The 17998-nt window shown below is 43.0% G+C and overlaps 2 protein-coding genes across 4 annotated transcripts in view; one reads left to right on the forward strand and one right to left on the reverse strand.

Annotated features, from left to right (window-relative positions):
• ttll1 (tubulin tyrosine ligase-like family, member 1) overlaps positions 1-9996 on the reverse strand; it is a 15285-nt gene extending 5289 nt beyond the window's left edge. For 2 of the 3 annotated variants that reach the window (XM_063217868.1, XM_063217870.1), the window contains exons 1-8: positions 9798-9996; positions 9451-9595; positions 9139-9347; positions 8145-8325; positions 7542-7679; positions 5995-6103; positions 3453-3596; positions 2541-2627 (exon numbers count right to left, since the gene is read on the reverse strand). In XM_063217868.1, coding sequence (XP_063073938.1) covers positions 2541-2627; positions 3453-3596; positions 5995-6103; positions 7542-7679; positions 8145-8325; positions 9139-9347; positions 9451-9563 — 981 coding nt within the window. In that variant the 5' untranslated portion in view covers positions 9564-9595; positions 9798-9996. Of the gene's footprint in view, positions 1-2540; positions 2628-3452; positions 3597-5994; positions 6104-7541; positions 7680-8144; positions 8326-9138; positions 9348-9450; positions 9685-9797 lie in introns of those variants that run through there. The other variant, XM_063217869.1, reaches the window with a different exon arrangement.
• Positions 9997-10140: 144 nt separating this feature from the next.
• bik (BCL2 interacting killer) lies at positions 10141-17777 on the forward strand. The gene is made up of 7 exons (XM_063216956.1): positions 10141-10246; positions 10340-10497; positions 10593-10621; positions 12397-12499; positions 13699-13848; positions 14690-14783; positions 15847-17777. Exons 4-7 carry the CDS (start codon positions 12405-12407, stop codon positions 15958-15960), a joined length of 453 nt encoding a protein of 150 aa, XP_063073026.1. The 5' UTR covers positions 10141-10246; positions 10340-10497; positions 10593-10621; positions 12397-12404; the 3' UTR covers positions 15961-17777.
• The last annotated feature ends 221 nt before the right edge of the window (positions 17778-17998 follow it).

The raw sequence follows: 17998 nt of genomic DNA on the forward strand, positions 1-17998 counted from the left end.
CCTTTGTGTTCCTTTTAATAATAGGCCAAGGTTTCGGTCTACTGACCTTCCTCAGGGCTCAGTTGGGCTCAGTTGGGCTCTGTGGCTAAACGTGAAAATGCTGTGACCATGCCTAACCCTCACGTTGTCAGTAATGCAACGTTTCTGCTGCTTTACTTTTGCCAAGAACAGCGAAACAAGCAAGGAAATTGGCGAAATTGCTGCGAAATTGTGCACAGACCAAACCTATCCCTAACCCTAACCTGTCACAGGGCATTGTGGAGCATGCGTCAACATGCAAAGGTGTAGTGCAGAAATGTGATAGACTGTTCGTCGATAGTTGACTTACTTATGATACCATGTTGCTGCACCATAGTGTTGGCCCTGATCTCTCAGTGCTGTACTAACGCGGCCACCATTACCGTGTATGTGCACCTATTACACATTAACTAAAGCAAGGACGGCTATGGAATGCATGTCATTCCACAGCAGACGTACTGACTTACGGCTTTTGAGATAGCACAGAGCCAGAGCCACCCTCCCTCAGGCAGAGAGGGGGGAGGAAAGCTAATCTACTGGACGTCCTAGAGAAAGAAAAACAATGGTCCTCTACCCTGAGTGCTGGACAAGGAGAGAGTGAATGACAGACAGAGAGGGGGGTGACGTAGACATGTGCACACATGCAAATGTACAAAGGTGACTGACAGCACACCAAGAACACACACTCCCAGATACAGATAGAGATACAGATACAGATACACACACACACACACACACACACAAACTGTTTGTGTGTGTGTGTGTGTGTGTGTGTGTGTGTGTGTGTGTGTGTGTGTGTGTGTGTGTGTGTGTGTGTGTGTGTCTGTATCTGGGAGTGTGTGTTCTTGTGACAAACACACACACACACACACACACACACACACACACACACACACACACACACACACACACACACACACACACACACACACACGTGGTAGCTAGCTCATATTCTCTCTCTGTCTCACACACTCTCACACACAGAATGTCCTTGAGGGCATTAGTCTTGGCTGGTGCATTGTTGTTTGTTTCAGTGCTTCAGTATGCCTGTAAAATGCACCTGAGAAGACAAGATGGTTAACTTAAAACGTCAGCGTTGTGTGTACTGTGTGTGTGTGTGTGTGTGTGTGTGTGTGTGCGTGCGTGCGTGCGTGCGTGCGTGCGTGCGTGCGAGCGAGCGAGCGAGCGAGCGAGCGAGCGAGTGAGTGAGTGAGTGAGTGAGTGAGTGAGTGAGAGAGAGAGAGAGAGAGAGAGAGAGAGAGACTACTGCCCACAACGCAGTAAGGAATCTGATTCCTGTGTGTGTATGTCTGTGTGTGTGTGTGTGTGTGTGTGTGTGTGTGTGTGTGTGTGTGTGTGTGTGTGTGTGTGTGTGTGTGTGTGTGTGTGTGTGTGAGAGAGAGAGAGAGACTGAGCAGACAACCAACATGAGAGAGTGGCAACCCACAAGATCTGAGAGTGTGTGTGCAGGATGTTAATATTGCTTATTATATGGTTGTGACGTCATCTGTCGAATGCTCCATTCATTTCAACGGGGCTCCCCAACGTTCGGACGTCTGTTATTTTTCGATAACGGACGGGTTGGTCTATAACAGACCGCTGTCAATGGCAACAAGACTTTTCACTGCTAAAGCGACTTTTCAACAAGACTCTAATCAGCTGCTGTGATTGACAGCACCCGTTGTCCTGGCTACCGCTGTCAATGGCAACAAGACGTTCACTGCTAAAGCCACTGGCTTGTATACAAGTCAGTGGCTAAAGCGAATGTTTCATATCACTCCGCAGGGGGTCCGGTGTTTTGTCACTCTAATCAGCTGCTGTGATAGACAACACCTGTTGTCCTGGCTAGCCTACCTAGCTGTTGCCTAGCGGTGTTCCACAACGGCAATGTTTTGTTTTGCGCAGCAACAATCTTAACATTAAATATGTCTAAAGAAATGTCCCCCCGTGTGAATCATTTAAGTATATCCATATAATAAGCGGGTTAACTTTCGGCGAGTCGGTCGCTTTGTGGAATAGCAGCACTTCAGAGAGAACAAGACCCCTCCGCTCCGCGTCGGGGTCTAAAGATTCTCTCTGTCGTGCTGCTATTCCACGGTAGCGACCTTCTCGCCGAACGTTAACCCTTACTTAATGCATAATCGTGAGAGATTGTGTCGGATAGACTGAGGAGGAGAAAACATGTTGTAACCTCTAAAACAGTTTTCAACATTTCCCAACTTAGGACCTACCTACTTGAAATTTACACAAATGTTCGGGCCCCACCTCTGACCAAATAAAAAGTCAACAGCAACCCACTTGGAATACTTTCAAGGATCACAGTTTGAGAATCACTGCTCTAAAACATAAAAAAATACATCTGCAAGTTCTACTGAGCGTGTGTGTGTGTGTGTGTGTGTGTGTGTGTGTGTGTGTGTGTGTGTGTGTGTGTGTGTGTGTGTGTGTGTGTGTGTGTGTGTGTGTGTGTGTGTGTGTGTGTGTGTGTGTGCTTTGTGCATATTTGTTTATTTGCTCACACCTACCTCAATGAGCCATGGTTTCAGCTTGTCATCGATGATGATGTCATAGCCGTAGCATTCAAAGCAATGCTTATCATTGTTCATGACGGGCTGCAGAGAAACAGAGAGGGAGAGGGAGAGAGAGTGAGAGCGGGAGAGAGAGAGGTATGCAAAAGAGAGAAAGAGAGGGAGTGAAAGCAATGAGGAGAGAGAGAGAGACAGAGGAAGAAACAGAATGAAAGGAGAGAGAGAGAGAGAGAGAGAGAGAGAGAGAGAGAGAGAGAGAGAGAGAGAGAGAGAGAGAGAGAGAGAGAGAGAGAGAAAAGCAAAAGAAAGAAAAAGAGAGGAAGTGAGAGAATAAGGTGTGTGTTAGAGGCAGAGTGAAAGAGTGCCATAAAAGGGAGGGGTGGGGTGAGTGCTAGCTAAGTTATGTTGTTGAGAGAGTTATGCGGGGGGGGGTGGCATGGCTTCCTAGGAAACTAAACTTAGCCATGACTAAAAAGTTCCCCTTTCTCTGAAAGAACAATGGCTTGAAAAAGAACAAGAAAGGAAACCCCACAAGGGTTCTGGTTCGCTGGATGGATCAACAGCTGTGCCTGTGTGTGTCCGTGAGTGTGTGTGTGTGTGTCTCCATCTGTGCATCCAATCAATAACATAAGGGTGTGTGCTTAATGATTTAAGTGTTTCATCCATTATCGTGCACATCCACCTGTGTGTGTGTGTGTGTGTGTGTGTGTGTGTGTGTGTGTGTGTGTGTGTGTGTGTGTGTGTGTGTGTGTGTGTGTGTGTTAATCACTTAAGTGCCTCTCAGATATGGATTGTGTGTGTGTGTGTGTGTGTGTGTGTGTGTGTGTGTGTGTGTGTGTGTGTGTGTGTGTGTGTGTGTGTGTGTGTGTGTGTGTGTGTGTGTGTGTGTGTGTGTGTGTTTTTACTCACGGCCACTGCTTTGAGGGACTGCACCATGATCCAGTGTATCTGGTCGAAGAGCCTACTGGTGACCTCCTTGCCCCGGGTGCTCTCCAGGTAGAGCCGCAGGTTACTCACCGTCCACTTGCCCCCGTGCACATGGTTGTAGTCATCCTGACGTGGAGAAGACAATACAGTAGAGTAGAGCAGGGGGACTCAATTAAAAGTCACAGAGGGACAGTTTTTTTTTTTTAAATTCCTTCCAGTAAAAGGTCCTAAGATAGGGGCGTGATTTCAAAACGAGATCAGACAGCGCGATAGGAAAATAAAAAGTTGAAATTAAGAAAAAAAAAACTTTTTCAAACTGTTTGTGGCCTTAAAAGGCCCAGAGACCGCTATTTGAGGATCCACCGTGCACATGGTCATCCCGTTGTTGAGGAGCGAGGTAACAGGGAGCTTCCACAGCTTACAGCAGGGGTGGGGAGCCTATGTCTCCAGATAAGAGCCGTTTATGGCCCTTGAGGCCGTCTTATCTGGCCTCTGATGTACAGTAGGTGTAAAATTATGCAGTTTCACATGAAATATGACACATTTTGTAAAGAAAATCTTACAAATAAAAATAAGTTATATTTTCAGGGAACCTAGGGAAGGCAGGGTATGTTGTAAAAGTGGCTACCCTCAATATACTAGGCCTAAAGTGCAGGGGGAAGTTCTGGTTTGTGTTCATAGTACGGCCCTTGGATGACTTAATACAATTTGAAGTGGCCCTCGAATGAAAGCGGTTCCACACCCCTGGCTTACAGTAACAATGAGTTGCTACCGGTCTAAAACGGGCACACTACATGACAGGAGAAAACATGGCTGCAATCATCATGAGATGAGAGATCGAGCTTAATCCGGTCCTGAATGAGAACACTAAACTAATAACAACATGGCTGTCATCATCCTGAGATGAACAATAGATATAGTATTACAATATAGCACTACAATCGCTGTACAAACAATGGAATAAACATGAAAGTTAAGGGCTGTAGTGCAAAAAAAGAGGATATAAGAAGTTGCACCCAGATGAACCACAAAACCACAGTACACAATGCAGCATGTATTTTGAATAGACTGTTGTGGTTCTTTGCACTTCACATGACCCTACAGACTATAAAATATGAACATAAATATAGAACAGTTTGAAAATGAGGCCACACCTTATAGCCTGTGCATATTTCACACACAACAGTTCATAGTTAAAGGGACACTGTGCAGGGTCCTGCAAAAAGGGTACTGCAACTATGCTGCTCATTAAAACTGGGCTGCCTATTGCCAAATTTGATCTTTACATGAAAGTTTACTAAGTAATAAACAAATATTTTCTAGTATGGTCAAATTACAGTCATATTTGCAGCTAAAAATGGCTATTTTAGGAAATTCAAAATGGCAGACCATGGAGAAGATCCCCCTTTTCATGTATGAAAAGTGCAATTTATCCAGTCATAATGAATACTTAGAATTTGATGGTGGTGGTAAGTATTCATGAAAAAGGTAACATTTGTGAGTGGGCAGCATAAATTCTGGAAATAAACAACTAAAAATCTCACACAGTGTCCCTTTAAGAACTAGAAGCACTCACAGTGTAAACCTCCGCCAAGGCCATGGGATTACTGACACCAACATCTACACGCTGATTTGACAATGTCTTTCTTCCTTGTTTTTGTGGAGTTAGAAACTGGAATGTCAAAATTCGCCCAATTCCGCAATAGGGAACTCCACAAAATTGCATCAAAATGTGTTCATAACTTTTTAAGCTATCCTGCTGACAGACAAACAAACAAGTCAGCGTGACAGAAAACATAACCTCCTTGGCTGAGGTAATTAGCATGTTACAAGCACTGTGACACAACCATGGCAGAAATAAGCTGTACACCTCCTTGATTGTGTGTGTGTGTGTTTACAGTTACAGCCACTATTATTGATTAACAATATATTCATAATAATATATTAATTAATTACTTCATTCATTCACTCTCTCACGCACAACCACACACATACACAGTAATTTTTAGTGGCACATTCTATGTGTTTAACCTCTCTTTACCCTGTGGGTTTGACCCCCTTTCCCCGATACTACTATAAACTGCTATAAACACACTGCACTGTACACACAGTAGTAAGGCCTATACTGTACACAGTGGGAGCTGGATAGCATCAGGAATAGACTGCACTGACTGACTAATTACTACATAATAACATGACCTAAAAATACCAGGCGAGCTACACAAAGACAAGTAGGTTAATGTATCCACGCACGCACGCACGCAGCACACACATGCACACACACAGACTCGTTTAAAACACATTAACACATGAGCACACACACATAAGACAGACACGCACACAGACACAGACACAGACACAGACACAGACACACACACACACACACACACAGTCGCACACACACACGCACACACACACGCACACACACACACACACACACACACACACACACACACGGGTTGAGGTGGATGCACTGCAGCACATTGTTTCCAAGCTGTTGCAGGTTGTGTAAAAAAGAACATACCCCGTGTTTCTGAATGGCCACGTTGGTCAAGTGTACAAACATGTTGTCCAGCTCGCTGGTGCTGGGAGTGTATTTCACCGTGCAAAATCTGCAGAAACCCAACTTGTATCTACGGAGAGAGACAGAGAAAGAGAGAGAGAGAGAGAGAGAGCACACGTCAGGTGTTGCAGATTGGATCACCTTGACAGCAATGACTGTGTGCATCCATATTCTATATCTCGGTCAGTGGTCACATGTCAGGTATGTATGGGAGGGAAATCTGGGGAGATCCTTGACAACAACGTCATTATGTCTGCAGAGAGAGGCGGCAACAGACAGCAGTGATCCGTAATGACTTCGATTTAGCTGTAATGCATCATGCCTTCATCCTGCTGCTAACCTCATACCTTCAAAAATCTGTAATTACATATAACATCATTTCCTAGGAGTTTAATAGACTTGTGAATGATCCGATTTTAACAAAACAAATTCAAGAAATGAACAGTGTCGTCCAAATCAATAAACATCTGTACTTGACACATGGCGTAGCCCCATAATGCCTTGGTTCTCCCCATTAATAATCAGCATGCACAATATATTGCCAACCTCTGCGCTGGAAGTTCAGAGCCATGTAAAAACAACACATACAGTACAACTCTGTGGCCTCTCCATGCAGATGAGATAGGACCATTTCACTTTTTGATGAAAAAGCTCAACTACAGTACATACACCATAACAATATTGCAATGGCATTACAGAGATTCGTAGCCCCATAATGCACGCCGTTCCACCAGTGGAGCGCTGTAATAGTCACTTAACTACCATAGTACTACACCACTATGACATACAGTAACACAGGACCTTTAGTAATGCACTGTGACTTGGCCATTGCCATTGTGGTGACAGCAAATGTATAACACTGTGTCTTAACATGTTAAGTCACTGATGATAAATAGTTACTTATTGCCATTTTGGTGACAATTAGTGGTGTGGATCGGCACTGCCCTCACGATCCGATTCGTTCACGATTCGGGAGGTAGCGATTCGATTCGTTTCGATTCTATGTGATCCGATCCGACTCAATTCTACAATGCATTGCAATGCATTACATTTCTACTGAAAGCAAAGCAAATGTTTAATCAGTTATGATGAGGCAATACAAGTAGTCAGATACTGAGCAACAATTTATTGGCTGTTTTCTGTATCAATATGTCTCAGTCTGTATCAGTCTTGCAATGTTTTGAAGTGCTTTTATTTAATTTAACATTCATTTGCTCCCGAAATATCCATGGAAGTAATTGAAACTTAAAAAAATTGCCGGATCGATTCTGGAACTTGCCGGATTGATTCTGGATCGTCCATGCCCCGCATCGATTCGGATCGCCGAATCGATCATTGTTGACAATAAGGTTTTAAGAGAGGCTATGCACAAAGGGGTTATGATTCCCCTCAAGGCTGACACGTGACACTTGAGCGGCCACTGGCATAGAGCCTGTGGTAGAGAAAAAAACCCCAAAACAAATTACAGTCTAAACAGTACAGTCTTCCAGATTGTAAAAAAGGCTTACATATAACACTTGAGAGGTCTGTAGGTGGTGACCAAGACATAGAGCCTCAAGTCGAACTTCTTTCCACCAATCAGCAGAGGGTTGTCGATGTAAAGGGAGATGACATAGGCCTCTTTACCACTCGACGCCGCCATGAACCTTAGGAGACAGGAAGCAGAGAGAGAGTCCCATCATCTACTGCAGCACAACACAGTTGTCTGATCATCATCGACTTTCAAATCTCTGTTCGAGACTTGGTCTGACCCCTTGCATAATGCTTAACGTTTCCCAAACAGTACAGTGGACCCGCCTCCCTCTGTTTGCTACTGGTTGAGGGAGTGTTATTATTGAATGCTTAGTGCTCACATTAACTGAATTTAATCCTTGTAAGGTGTTTGGGTCATTTTGACCCGTTATCAGCTTTTTGCTTGAGAAAAATAGACTCAATTGTTATTCTTTCACACTGAGATTCACTGGCCTTGCCTCATTTTCTGTGAGGAACACATGAATCTGAAAAAAATAGTGTGTGTGTGTGTGTGTGTGTGTGTGTGTGTGTGTGTGTGTGTGTGTGTGTGTGTGTGTGTGTGTGTGTGTGTGTGTGTGTGTGTTTCTGTGGGACTTTACGTTGACGTTCTGCTGTCGCGTGACCACTTCTTGATCTGCGAGAGCTTGTTGATGAGGAAGATGCCTTTGCCCTGCGCCTTGCCGCAAGGTTTCATGATCCACGTGCTGGACGGACTCTTCCGGAACTCCTCCACAAACAGGTTGTAGTCCGCAGGCAGCATAAACGTCACCGGCACGAAGTCTGTGAGGAAAATGTGCGTATTAATGTGGGAATTAGAAAGAATACAGATACAGACAGAAAGAAAGACAGACATACAGACATAAAAAGAGAAATAAATACATACATACATACATACATACATACATACATACATACATACATACATACATACATACATACACCCTGCGATTTGTCGGAAAACCAGAAGGGGGGATATGTTTCAGATTTTAAGCAATATCAATGAAATTACATTAAACTGTGATTACAATTATGTGTAAAAAGTGGTGATATCAAAACCAGAAGGGGGGACAATCCCCCCCATCCCCCCTACAAATTGCACCCTGCATACATACATACATACATACATACATACATACATACATACATACATACATACATACATACATACATACATACATACATACATACATACATACATACATACATAAAGAAAGAAAGAAAGAAAGAAAGAAAGAAAGAAAGAAAGAAAAACAGGTAACATAATCAGCTAAAGGAATGTATAAGTTGGAATTGTATACAAGATGGGTGTTTAGCGTGCTTCCACAAGAATTCAACAGCAATAATTGTGAGAACATTGCAGCGAGCGAGCTCAATGACTTTCTAATCACAATTTCTTGAGTGCTAGAATGTGCTATTTAAAATACTCCAGGTTTCAACAGAGGACCATCGCACATTTCACACAGACTTTGCAATTAAAAGATTATTACTGCCCTTGTTGCATGGATCAGGGTTGCACACACAAAAAGGTGTGCAAGACAAAATGACAGTGACTAGAAGCCATTATAGTTTGGGGAAATGAAACACATCACATACCTAGGAAAATATATTTGCCATTCTCATCCTTCTCTGCAAGGGGACTCTGCTCCTTCTCCAGTTCTTTCCTGTAGCGTTTGATGTTCTTGATCATAAGATCTTTCCTTGTGAGTTCATAGTGGTTGGGGAAGTGGTTGACCATTTGCTCGTCTGACAGGCGGTAGCCTGTATCCACACTGAACACATTTCGTATCGTCTGGACGCTCATCCTATTACAAAAAATATAAAATACTCATAAATAACGTTTGGTTGATTATTCTACAAGTGATTGACAAGCATGATAAATAATGACGCTGGTAATTCAATACCTACCAGTAGAAATTCCAGTCCTCACTTTCAGTGACCTGGGTCCATCCCCTCTTCTCAAAGTTGTTGACAAGCACAGATTTCTCAATGTCTGTGACCCATTTCACCTTACCAGCCATGGCACCGACCCCGGCTGATAAACACACCCTCACTGGAGTGCAGCACACATAAAAGTTAGCTTTGTTTAGCCATTAGCATGACTGCATGGTATGCTGCTGCCTATTCCAAGTTGGCATGGAGTAATTTCCTGCAAGTTATCCCAGAGCAGTGTGCTCTAAAATCACATAATATCAATAGAACGACTGTCGATAATATGTCACAAGTCAGTCAACGAAGCAACGATGCTGCCATACCCGATTGTCGGATGTCTGTGATGTGGTCATCGACACTTTCTTCTTCAGGGATGCACCTGCAGGGAGGAGTATTTTCATCTAGTGATGCTGATGCTGAGGTTTCAGACAAACCTTCCTTAAAACAAGAAGCTCCGTCATGCAAAAACCAATCGCTTATTTCAACCGTAGTATAACATAATATTAATTTTGCTCTAGATGCCCTGACAGGGTGGATGCTAGGAGCTGTCCATATTTATTGATCGCCAGCCAGCTGACAGAAGGGGAGGGTAGGCAAATTGTCCACTTCCGGGTGAATAACCTAGCAACCGTAGACGCACATGTCAAACGGGGTATTTTAGGGGTTGCCCGACATCACCACAGGAGGCGCGACTATGACAACTTTAACTACACATTTGTTTAAAAGTTAGGAAATGAACCAGCTTAACGAACCAGCAGTTGAATGCTGAGAAGTACGAGTATCTTCAATACTTTTGAGTGACCGTTTGGTTTTGTTTTGCATGGAGATAGTGGATGGTTGACTGCAGTCCCTGGCTGCACTGCAGTGCATGGTTTTCAGACAGGGCGATGGCGCCCTCCAGTGGGCATGGTTGGCAATAACTATCCGGACTTCCTGGCCATTATCTTATGGGCGTGGCAGTGAAGTTGACATTGCGTGCGACAGACAGGCTACCTGAAAACAACCAGATTAAAGGACGCTGCTGTAAGTGTTATTTTATGCTATTTAAAACCCACATCACACTTGTATATTCAATGTCTAACCAACTGACTTTCAATATGAATCATTTTCTTCCACAGGGCGGCGTTCACTTTAATCTAAAAATCCGGTAAGCCCTTTCAACTTTTCCCATTTTATTTGCGGTGTGCACCTGTCCTCTGTAGACACCTGTCTGTCACTACCATTGTGCCGTTAATAGGAACGACGTTGGCAGAGCTATTTTGACGGAAATACAAGTGTGAAGCTTTCCTAGCCTAAAACATTTTACAAGTAGACTGTGATACAGAGCATCAGCCGTGGTTTGTTCAAAATGGTTAAGTTATCGTCAATGTCACCTTTTATTCGAGCTGTAAGGATGACATCATCCCAGTTTTTGTTGATGAATCCAATGTTGACATGGAAATAGACCTAGATCTACAAAACCACACAATTTTGACCTACAACCCAAACTTATCCCATTCCAGCATGCTTCTCTCTTATGCACGTTTAAATAGGCTATTGTAGGGTTAGTTTTATGGGTATACTAAAAAATAAAAAATATTTTCTATGACACAAACTATTTATAGGCTATAAGCCTAGGCCTGTGTTGAATTATTAATGGATTGATAACTTCAGCTTTGTAACCTAATTTCCAGCATTTATTCACCATTTATTGCACTGGCACAGTTTTAAAAAAGGTAAAATTGGTAAATTCAGTTGGAAACAGCCTGGGTCCTCACGTGATCTACTGATTTGCATGAAAATACTGCCATGATCTCATTGCTGTGTGTGTGTGTGTGTGTGTGTGTGTGTGTGTGTGTGTGTGTGTGTGTGTGTGTGTGTGTGTGTGTGTGTGTGTGTGTGTGTGTGCGCGCGTGCGTGCGTGCGTGTGTGTGTGCATCTGGGGAATAGCATGTCTGCGCACAGGAGAACAATGACAGTGCGTGTGTGTGTGTGTGTGTGTGTGTGTGTGTGTGTGTGTGTGTGTGTGTGTGTGTGTGTGTGTGTGTGTGTGTGTGTGTGTGTGTGTGTGTGTGTGTCTTAGGGCAGGGCAGAATGTGAATGTATGCAAAGACAGTCAGGAAGGGGGTGAATGGAAGAAACAAGTCTAGTTTCGGGAGTTTTGAAACCCCCCTGGAATCCCTGGAGAAATGAGGACAAGAAGAAAAGATTATAAATAGGTGGGGATGTGTGTGTGTGTGTGTGTGTGTGTGTGTGTGTGTGTGTGTGTGTGTGTGTGTGTGTGTGTGTGTGTGTGTGTGTGTGTGTGTGTGTGTGTGTGTGTGTGTGTGTATTGTGCTTGAGGTCATTGTTTTGACCTGAGGATGAGGGGAGGTTGAGAGATACAGACAGAGAGAGATGCGTTGTTATATGCTGATGTGTGTGAGGTCATTGTTTTAACCTGAGGACAGTTCAGGTAACCTGTCTCCTTAGTAACGCGCTGAGGTGTCACGTGACCTTGTGTTTACATAGAGTAACTGGGCCGTTGGAACTCACGTGGCTGTCCCTCTGGCATACACGCGTCGCATGTGTACACACGCGCGCCCACACACACACACACTGTAGCCTACTGTCTGTCAGTTGATAAAAATCAAACACCCACCACCACTACTAGAGTCGGCCACTCCTCCCACACACACACACACACACACACACACACACACACACACACACACACACACACACACACACACACACACACACACACACACACACACACACACACACACACACACAGAGAGAGAGAGAGAGAGAGAGAGAGAGAGAGAGAGAGAGAGAGAGAGAGAGAGAGAGACAGAGAGAGAGAGAGAGAGAGAGAGAGAAACAGGACATACAGTATCTGTGTCACGTCACTGTTTGTGCCACTCTCTCACATGACTCCTGTTGTCTTTTTTCCTCCTGTAGAAAACAAAATGGTGGAGCAGACCAGAGAGTCTCCCAAGCCCGCGTCCCTCCAGGCTGGTCCTGTTGAGGTGGACAGCGGCATGCCATCTGATTTGACAGCAAGGTACCTACACTGAAGAATAAATATTAAAAACCTTACTAAAAACCATTAAAAACTCAACTATCATTACATAGTAATAATAATAAAATAATATTTGCTAAGGGTGTATGATAGTGGCCAGAGTAAGTATTGCAACTATGCTGCTCATTGAAACTGTGCCAAATGTGCATTTACTAAATAATAAACTAAAATGTACTAGTATGACCGAAGTATACAAGTTTTCACCTAAAAAATGTCTATATCTGGAAATTCAAAATGGCAGACATGGAGAAGATCCACCTTTTCATGTATGAAAAGTGAACATTTCTCAATCTTGAAATTTTATGATGGTGGTAAGTATTTGTGAAAAGGTGACACTTGTGAATGGGCTGCATGAATTCTGGAAAGAAACTGCTAAAAAATATTACACAGTGCACCTTTAAGTTGCTTGAATGCCATTTGGGCAGTAGTCCAGGCATATTGGAAGGCAGAATGTATATACAAATAAACTAATAATAAACTTGCGGTACAACATGTAAAATAATTCCAAACAAATAACATTGTGAAAACAAAAAAAGCAGATTTTGTGAGGATTCACTTAATACAAAAAGAGTATATTTTAACTCCGTTACACATTGATATTAAATTAATATGACAGCAGATCCCTAATATGACCTCTTGCGCTACCTGAATTATCTTACAAAATGTGAAAATTGAAAGAACATTTGGCTTCCATCCTGGGGCTTCTGAAGAGAATTTAAGAAATTATTGGGGTTCTTTCCACTAACCAATTTTGTCACATACCTGTAGAGGCTCCTTGGAGAACTTTTAGTTTCCTCAAAGAACTTTTAGAGGTCCCTCCACAGTGGCCACCTGATGGTTCTTTGAGGAACTTGTCATTTTGCAGTACTGAGTAACTAAAAGCTCTGTTGTAACGGTTTGTCGTGTTAAGAGTTGTAAAGTAAAAGTACTCCTTAGAGATGTAATTACAACGACTGGTATGATATTACATGTTTTTTCAACTTTATAATATCATACTACTAGTGTTGTAATTCCACCGTACAGCAGATAGGGTCATTGCTATAACAGTACTGAGTTAACAGATTAAGACACAGCCATTACAATTTTGGCAACAGTAATGTTATAACATAGACTCTGCGGTAAGGGGTTAAGAATACTTCTACGTCTACTTGATACAACTCTTGGCGTTTGTGGTTGAGCAGGGAGGCCCGGGTCATTGGTCAGCAGCTTGCCCAGATAGGAGACCAGCTGAACAGGCGCTGGGCCCACAGGCTGCCCGGCCCACGGCTGCAGCCCAACCAATGGCCTCTGGACTGGAGAACAAACATCTTCATTGGCGCTCGTGTCGTCAGGTGAGCAGTGGTGTGTTTCTCAAAAGCATAGTTGTTAGCTAGGTAGCAAGTTGGATACTTGCCAATGGGAAATTGCATCGCAAACAGCAAAGTAGCTAATGAAGCTAGTTTCGAGAAATGCACTCCAGAGTTGTTCAGATGACTGTAGCAGTGATGGCTGCGCTCAACTTCTCAAGTAAAGTAAATAACTGTGGGTGTGCTGTGCATAACAAGGACTGCAAACTTAAAATGGCGAAAAACTGCACTCATTGTCATTATGTATGTTAACAATTAATAATGACACTCAGCTCGTGAGTGTGGTTCTCCATTTCAAGTTGACTACTGTGTTACAAATTACGTCACAACACGTAAACACACATACAGTACACATGCACACCGAAAGGAAAGGTCCACACAAGTCATCTCCCTTATTTTTCATTCCTAGCCTTCTAGATTACCGTAAACAGACAGGGAAAATATTTGAGGTTAAGTGTGCAGACGGCCCCTTTCTTTGTGTTTTTGGGAACTTTATGTTGTGTGGCTCAGCACAATGTTACATCATAGATGTGCGCGTGTCCTCATCCTTAACATACGAACACACAAACACATCCGCAAAGAAATATACTGTACAGATGCTTGCATTCCTTGAGATCTCACTATTCTAGACACATTCACACACACATACTGTGTAATACACACACAAATATATCCACACTGAAATAAGGTTCACTTTGACATTGAGATTTTGTTTGTTTGTTTGTTTTATTGCAGGAAGATGCACTTGTTTTAACTCACATGGAAATTGAACATACATTTTCTTTATATTGATATTGTTGTTGAAGTGTTCTCTGTGTCTTTCCAGGCATGTTTTTGTAGCAGAGGGGAGGAGGGTGCGAGAGGTCTTTGCTCTGGGCAAACTGTGGCTGAATCCTCTGGTTTACAACCCGTCTGCCTGGGTATGAACCATCACACACACACACACACACACACACACACACACACACACACACACACACACACACACACACACACACACACACACACACACACACACACACACACACAATCTTCACCATCTGGATATGAAACACCACCTGCATGCCTGATTTACATGACCACAAACAGACCCACACAGCCTGGCGCTCACACACACACACACACACACACGCGTACACACACAAAAACACACATGCATACACCTACACATGCATCAGCACGTGTACAGAGCCACACACACACACACACACCCTCACTGATACATCTTTCTGGGACACTCCATTTGACTTCATTCATATCAACCCTAACAATAGCTAAAGAATGCTAGACTGTGCCCACACCAAAACAATCCCTAACCTTAACATGTCAGTGAGGAAATGTTTTTTACACTTCTACTTTTACCAGTAACAACAAATCTACCAAGAAAAACACTGCTAGATTTACGGGGCCCAAAAACTACCATTTTCTCCATGTTTCTACCTTAATGGGGACATCTGACACCACACACTGGTTGTTGGGTGTACACACGCACACACACACACACACACACACACACACACACACACACACACACACACACACACACACACACACACACACACACACACACACACACACACACACACACACACACACACACACACATTTTGCAACTGCCATCCCTGAATGCACACAGACAGCCAAAAAGACAGACTGTGTTCTCTCACTCACACAAATACAGACACACACACACAGCTCTCTTTGAACTTAATCAAAATGTTTACAGTAAACCGCACCATTAGAGCCATCTAACATGTTTGTAATTCATAAGGTGACCGTGTACAATTTGAAAGGTAGGACTTGCCACTCAAGTTAACCTCATATAAGAGAAGCTTGACTAAAGCCACTTTGTCTCTGTCTCTTGTCTCTCCTCTACGGTCTCTCAGGTGTCCAGTCTGCTGCCACTTGAGTTAGTCTCATGTAAGAGAAGCTTGACTAAAGCCACTTGTCTCTGTCTCTTGTCTCTCCTCTACGATCTCTCAGGTGTCCAGTCTGAGTTCCGCTGGTTTGGGCTGGTCCGCTGGCGTGCTGGTCTCCACTGCACTACTGGCCACTGCTGCCCTTTGCATTGCACTCTGGGAACTGGGGAAAGACTAAGCTCCTCCCCTCCAGGGGTGCGAGCCAATCTCTCTCCTCCTGTGCTTTCCTGTGGCCTCAGGCCTTTGCACCAACTTTCTTGCTTGCAATGTAATTTGCCATTGGCAACCTATTAAGTTGCTATGTAGTTAGCAGGGATGCTTTCAAGACAAAGGGTCCAGAGCAACTGTTTGGAGGCTTCAAGTCTTAGGGTTTTCTTTTGGTGATGAAGACGGAAGTTACATCGTTGAAACATATCAGTTAAAGGATAAAACCTTAACATGTCTGAGACAAAAGAAAAACCTAAGACTTGTTTCAACAGTTAGACATAATGAACATAATACATGTAAGAAAGGAAATGTTTGGAGGCTTTCTCCAACTCAACAGTATGCTTGCAAATGAGAGTATGACCATTGAATTATGTGTTTTGAAAGTACTGAGTAGAAACTTTAATCATCAATGATGTCGAGTCTTGTATCCTTGTATCACAAGGAAGGCATAGGAAAGGACAGGAGGACAAATATTGACTTGCGCTCTTACTGAACTGATGGGCTGGAAGCAGGCTTTAGCTCACAGATGGGTTTGTTTTCTTGACTGTTGTGGGTGGTTTTTTATAATTTGTTATTCATAATTAAAAAAAAATATTTAATTGCATTTTGCATTTTCCAAACATTGTTTTATTACGTGGATAAATTGAATGGTATTGAAGTGCTGGCTCACAGTTATGTCTTTATTGCGTTGTTTTGTGTACATCAGTGATGGGCAACTTGGATTCATTTAGTCCTAATCCAGTGCCATGTATTCCAAATGACCTGAGTTTGCCAGACAGGATTGAAAAGGAAGAGATGGTTCATCACGAGTTTCTTCGGGAATCAATATGATGCAAGTTTCTTTTTTTAAGGGGTTTTAAACCTTTATTTGACAGGACAATGTGAAATGGTGACAGGAAAGTGAGTGAGAGAGAGAGAGATGGGGGAGGATGGGGAAATGACCTCGGGCAGGAATCAAACCTGGGTCCCTGGTGTGACAGTGCAGTGCCCTACCGTTTGAGCCACGGCAGGGCATGGTGTAAGTTTCTAAGCTTGAGGAAGGTCCCTCTGTTGGATCCCTGAGGAAGGCCTGAGGAAGATCCCTCTGTTGGATCGAAACGTTGCCATATGTTTAAATGAAATAAAGTATTTTTGGAGTTAATACACAGTGTGCAGACCGCTTCATCACACTACCTACTACCTTTTGTCTGGCACCTGGACAACTACCTGTGGATGTGCGCACCCTACCTCCAAACACGTACGTTTCTAAGCTGCCATCATATGGCTGCCATGGTCCTTGACAAAAATGAATAGAGTTCAATAGGGAAAATTCACCATCATTTAGAAGATCGAAATTGATCCCACTTTGTTGAATAGGCAGCACATAGAATCTTGGTTACCATACTTTAAATATTTGGTTTTAACCTCCCAATCACTTGGAAAAAAAGTAAAGGTGAAATCAAGTCATTTGGAATATGTGGCACTGGATGGAGAAACGAATGAATCCGGGTTGGCCATCGCCGGTGAACATCATAGAGTGTTTGTTTTGGTTGAGGCTGTTGCAGGATACACAGCCATGTTTTATGACGGCCAAGTTTGATGCTGTGTGGAGCAGGACAGCAGCTAGTAAGTTTTTCTACGCTTGTGATCAAGCTCTTTTGAAACTGTTCCGAAGTCAGGGAAGCTGGACTTTCAATTCCACAACAATTTGTACTGTGATTTTTTTATTATTATTATTATAATTATTATTTCTAAACAAAAATGGAAGAAGGAAAAATTGTTTGAATAAAAAATGGCCTTGAAATGACACTTTCCTGTATCCATTGTGTTTTACTCATGTGTGAGGGCATCTTCTTGCCACTGAATGCACTTTTGCTCTTTTTTTTTGGTATTAACATGTTTGAAATAATCATACTGTTACCAACTTCCACATGTATACATAATTGAGTGTATGTGTATATGGTAGAGACGAGTTCATACATGCGTTCCATCTACACGTGAATGTATGTGTGTATGTGAATTGTCAAATG

The sequence above is a fragment of the Engraulis encrasicolus genome, chromosome 15, assembly GCF_034702125.1.
Source record: "Engraulis encrasicolus isolate BLACKSEA-1 chromosome 15, IST_EnEncr_1.0, whole genome shotgun sequence".
Taxonomy (NCBI): domain Eukaryota; kingdom Metazoa; phylum Chordata; class Actinopteri; order Clupeiformes; family Engraulidae; genus Engraulis; species Engraulis encrasicolus.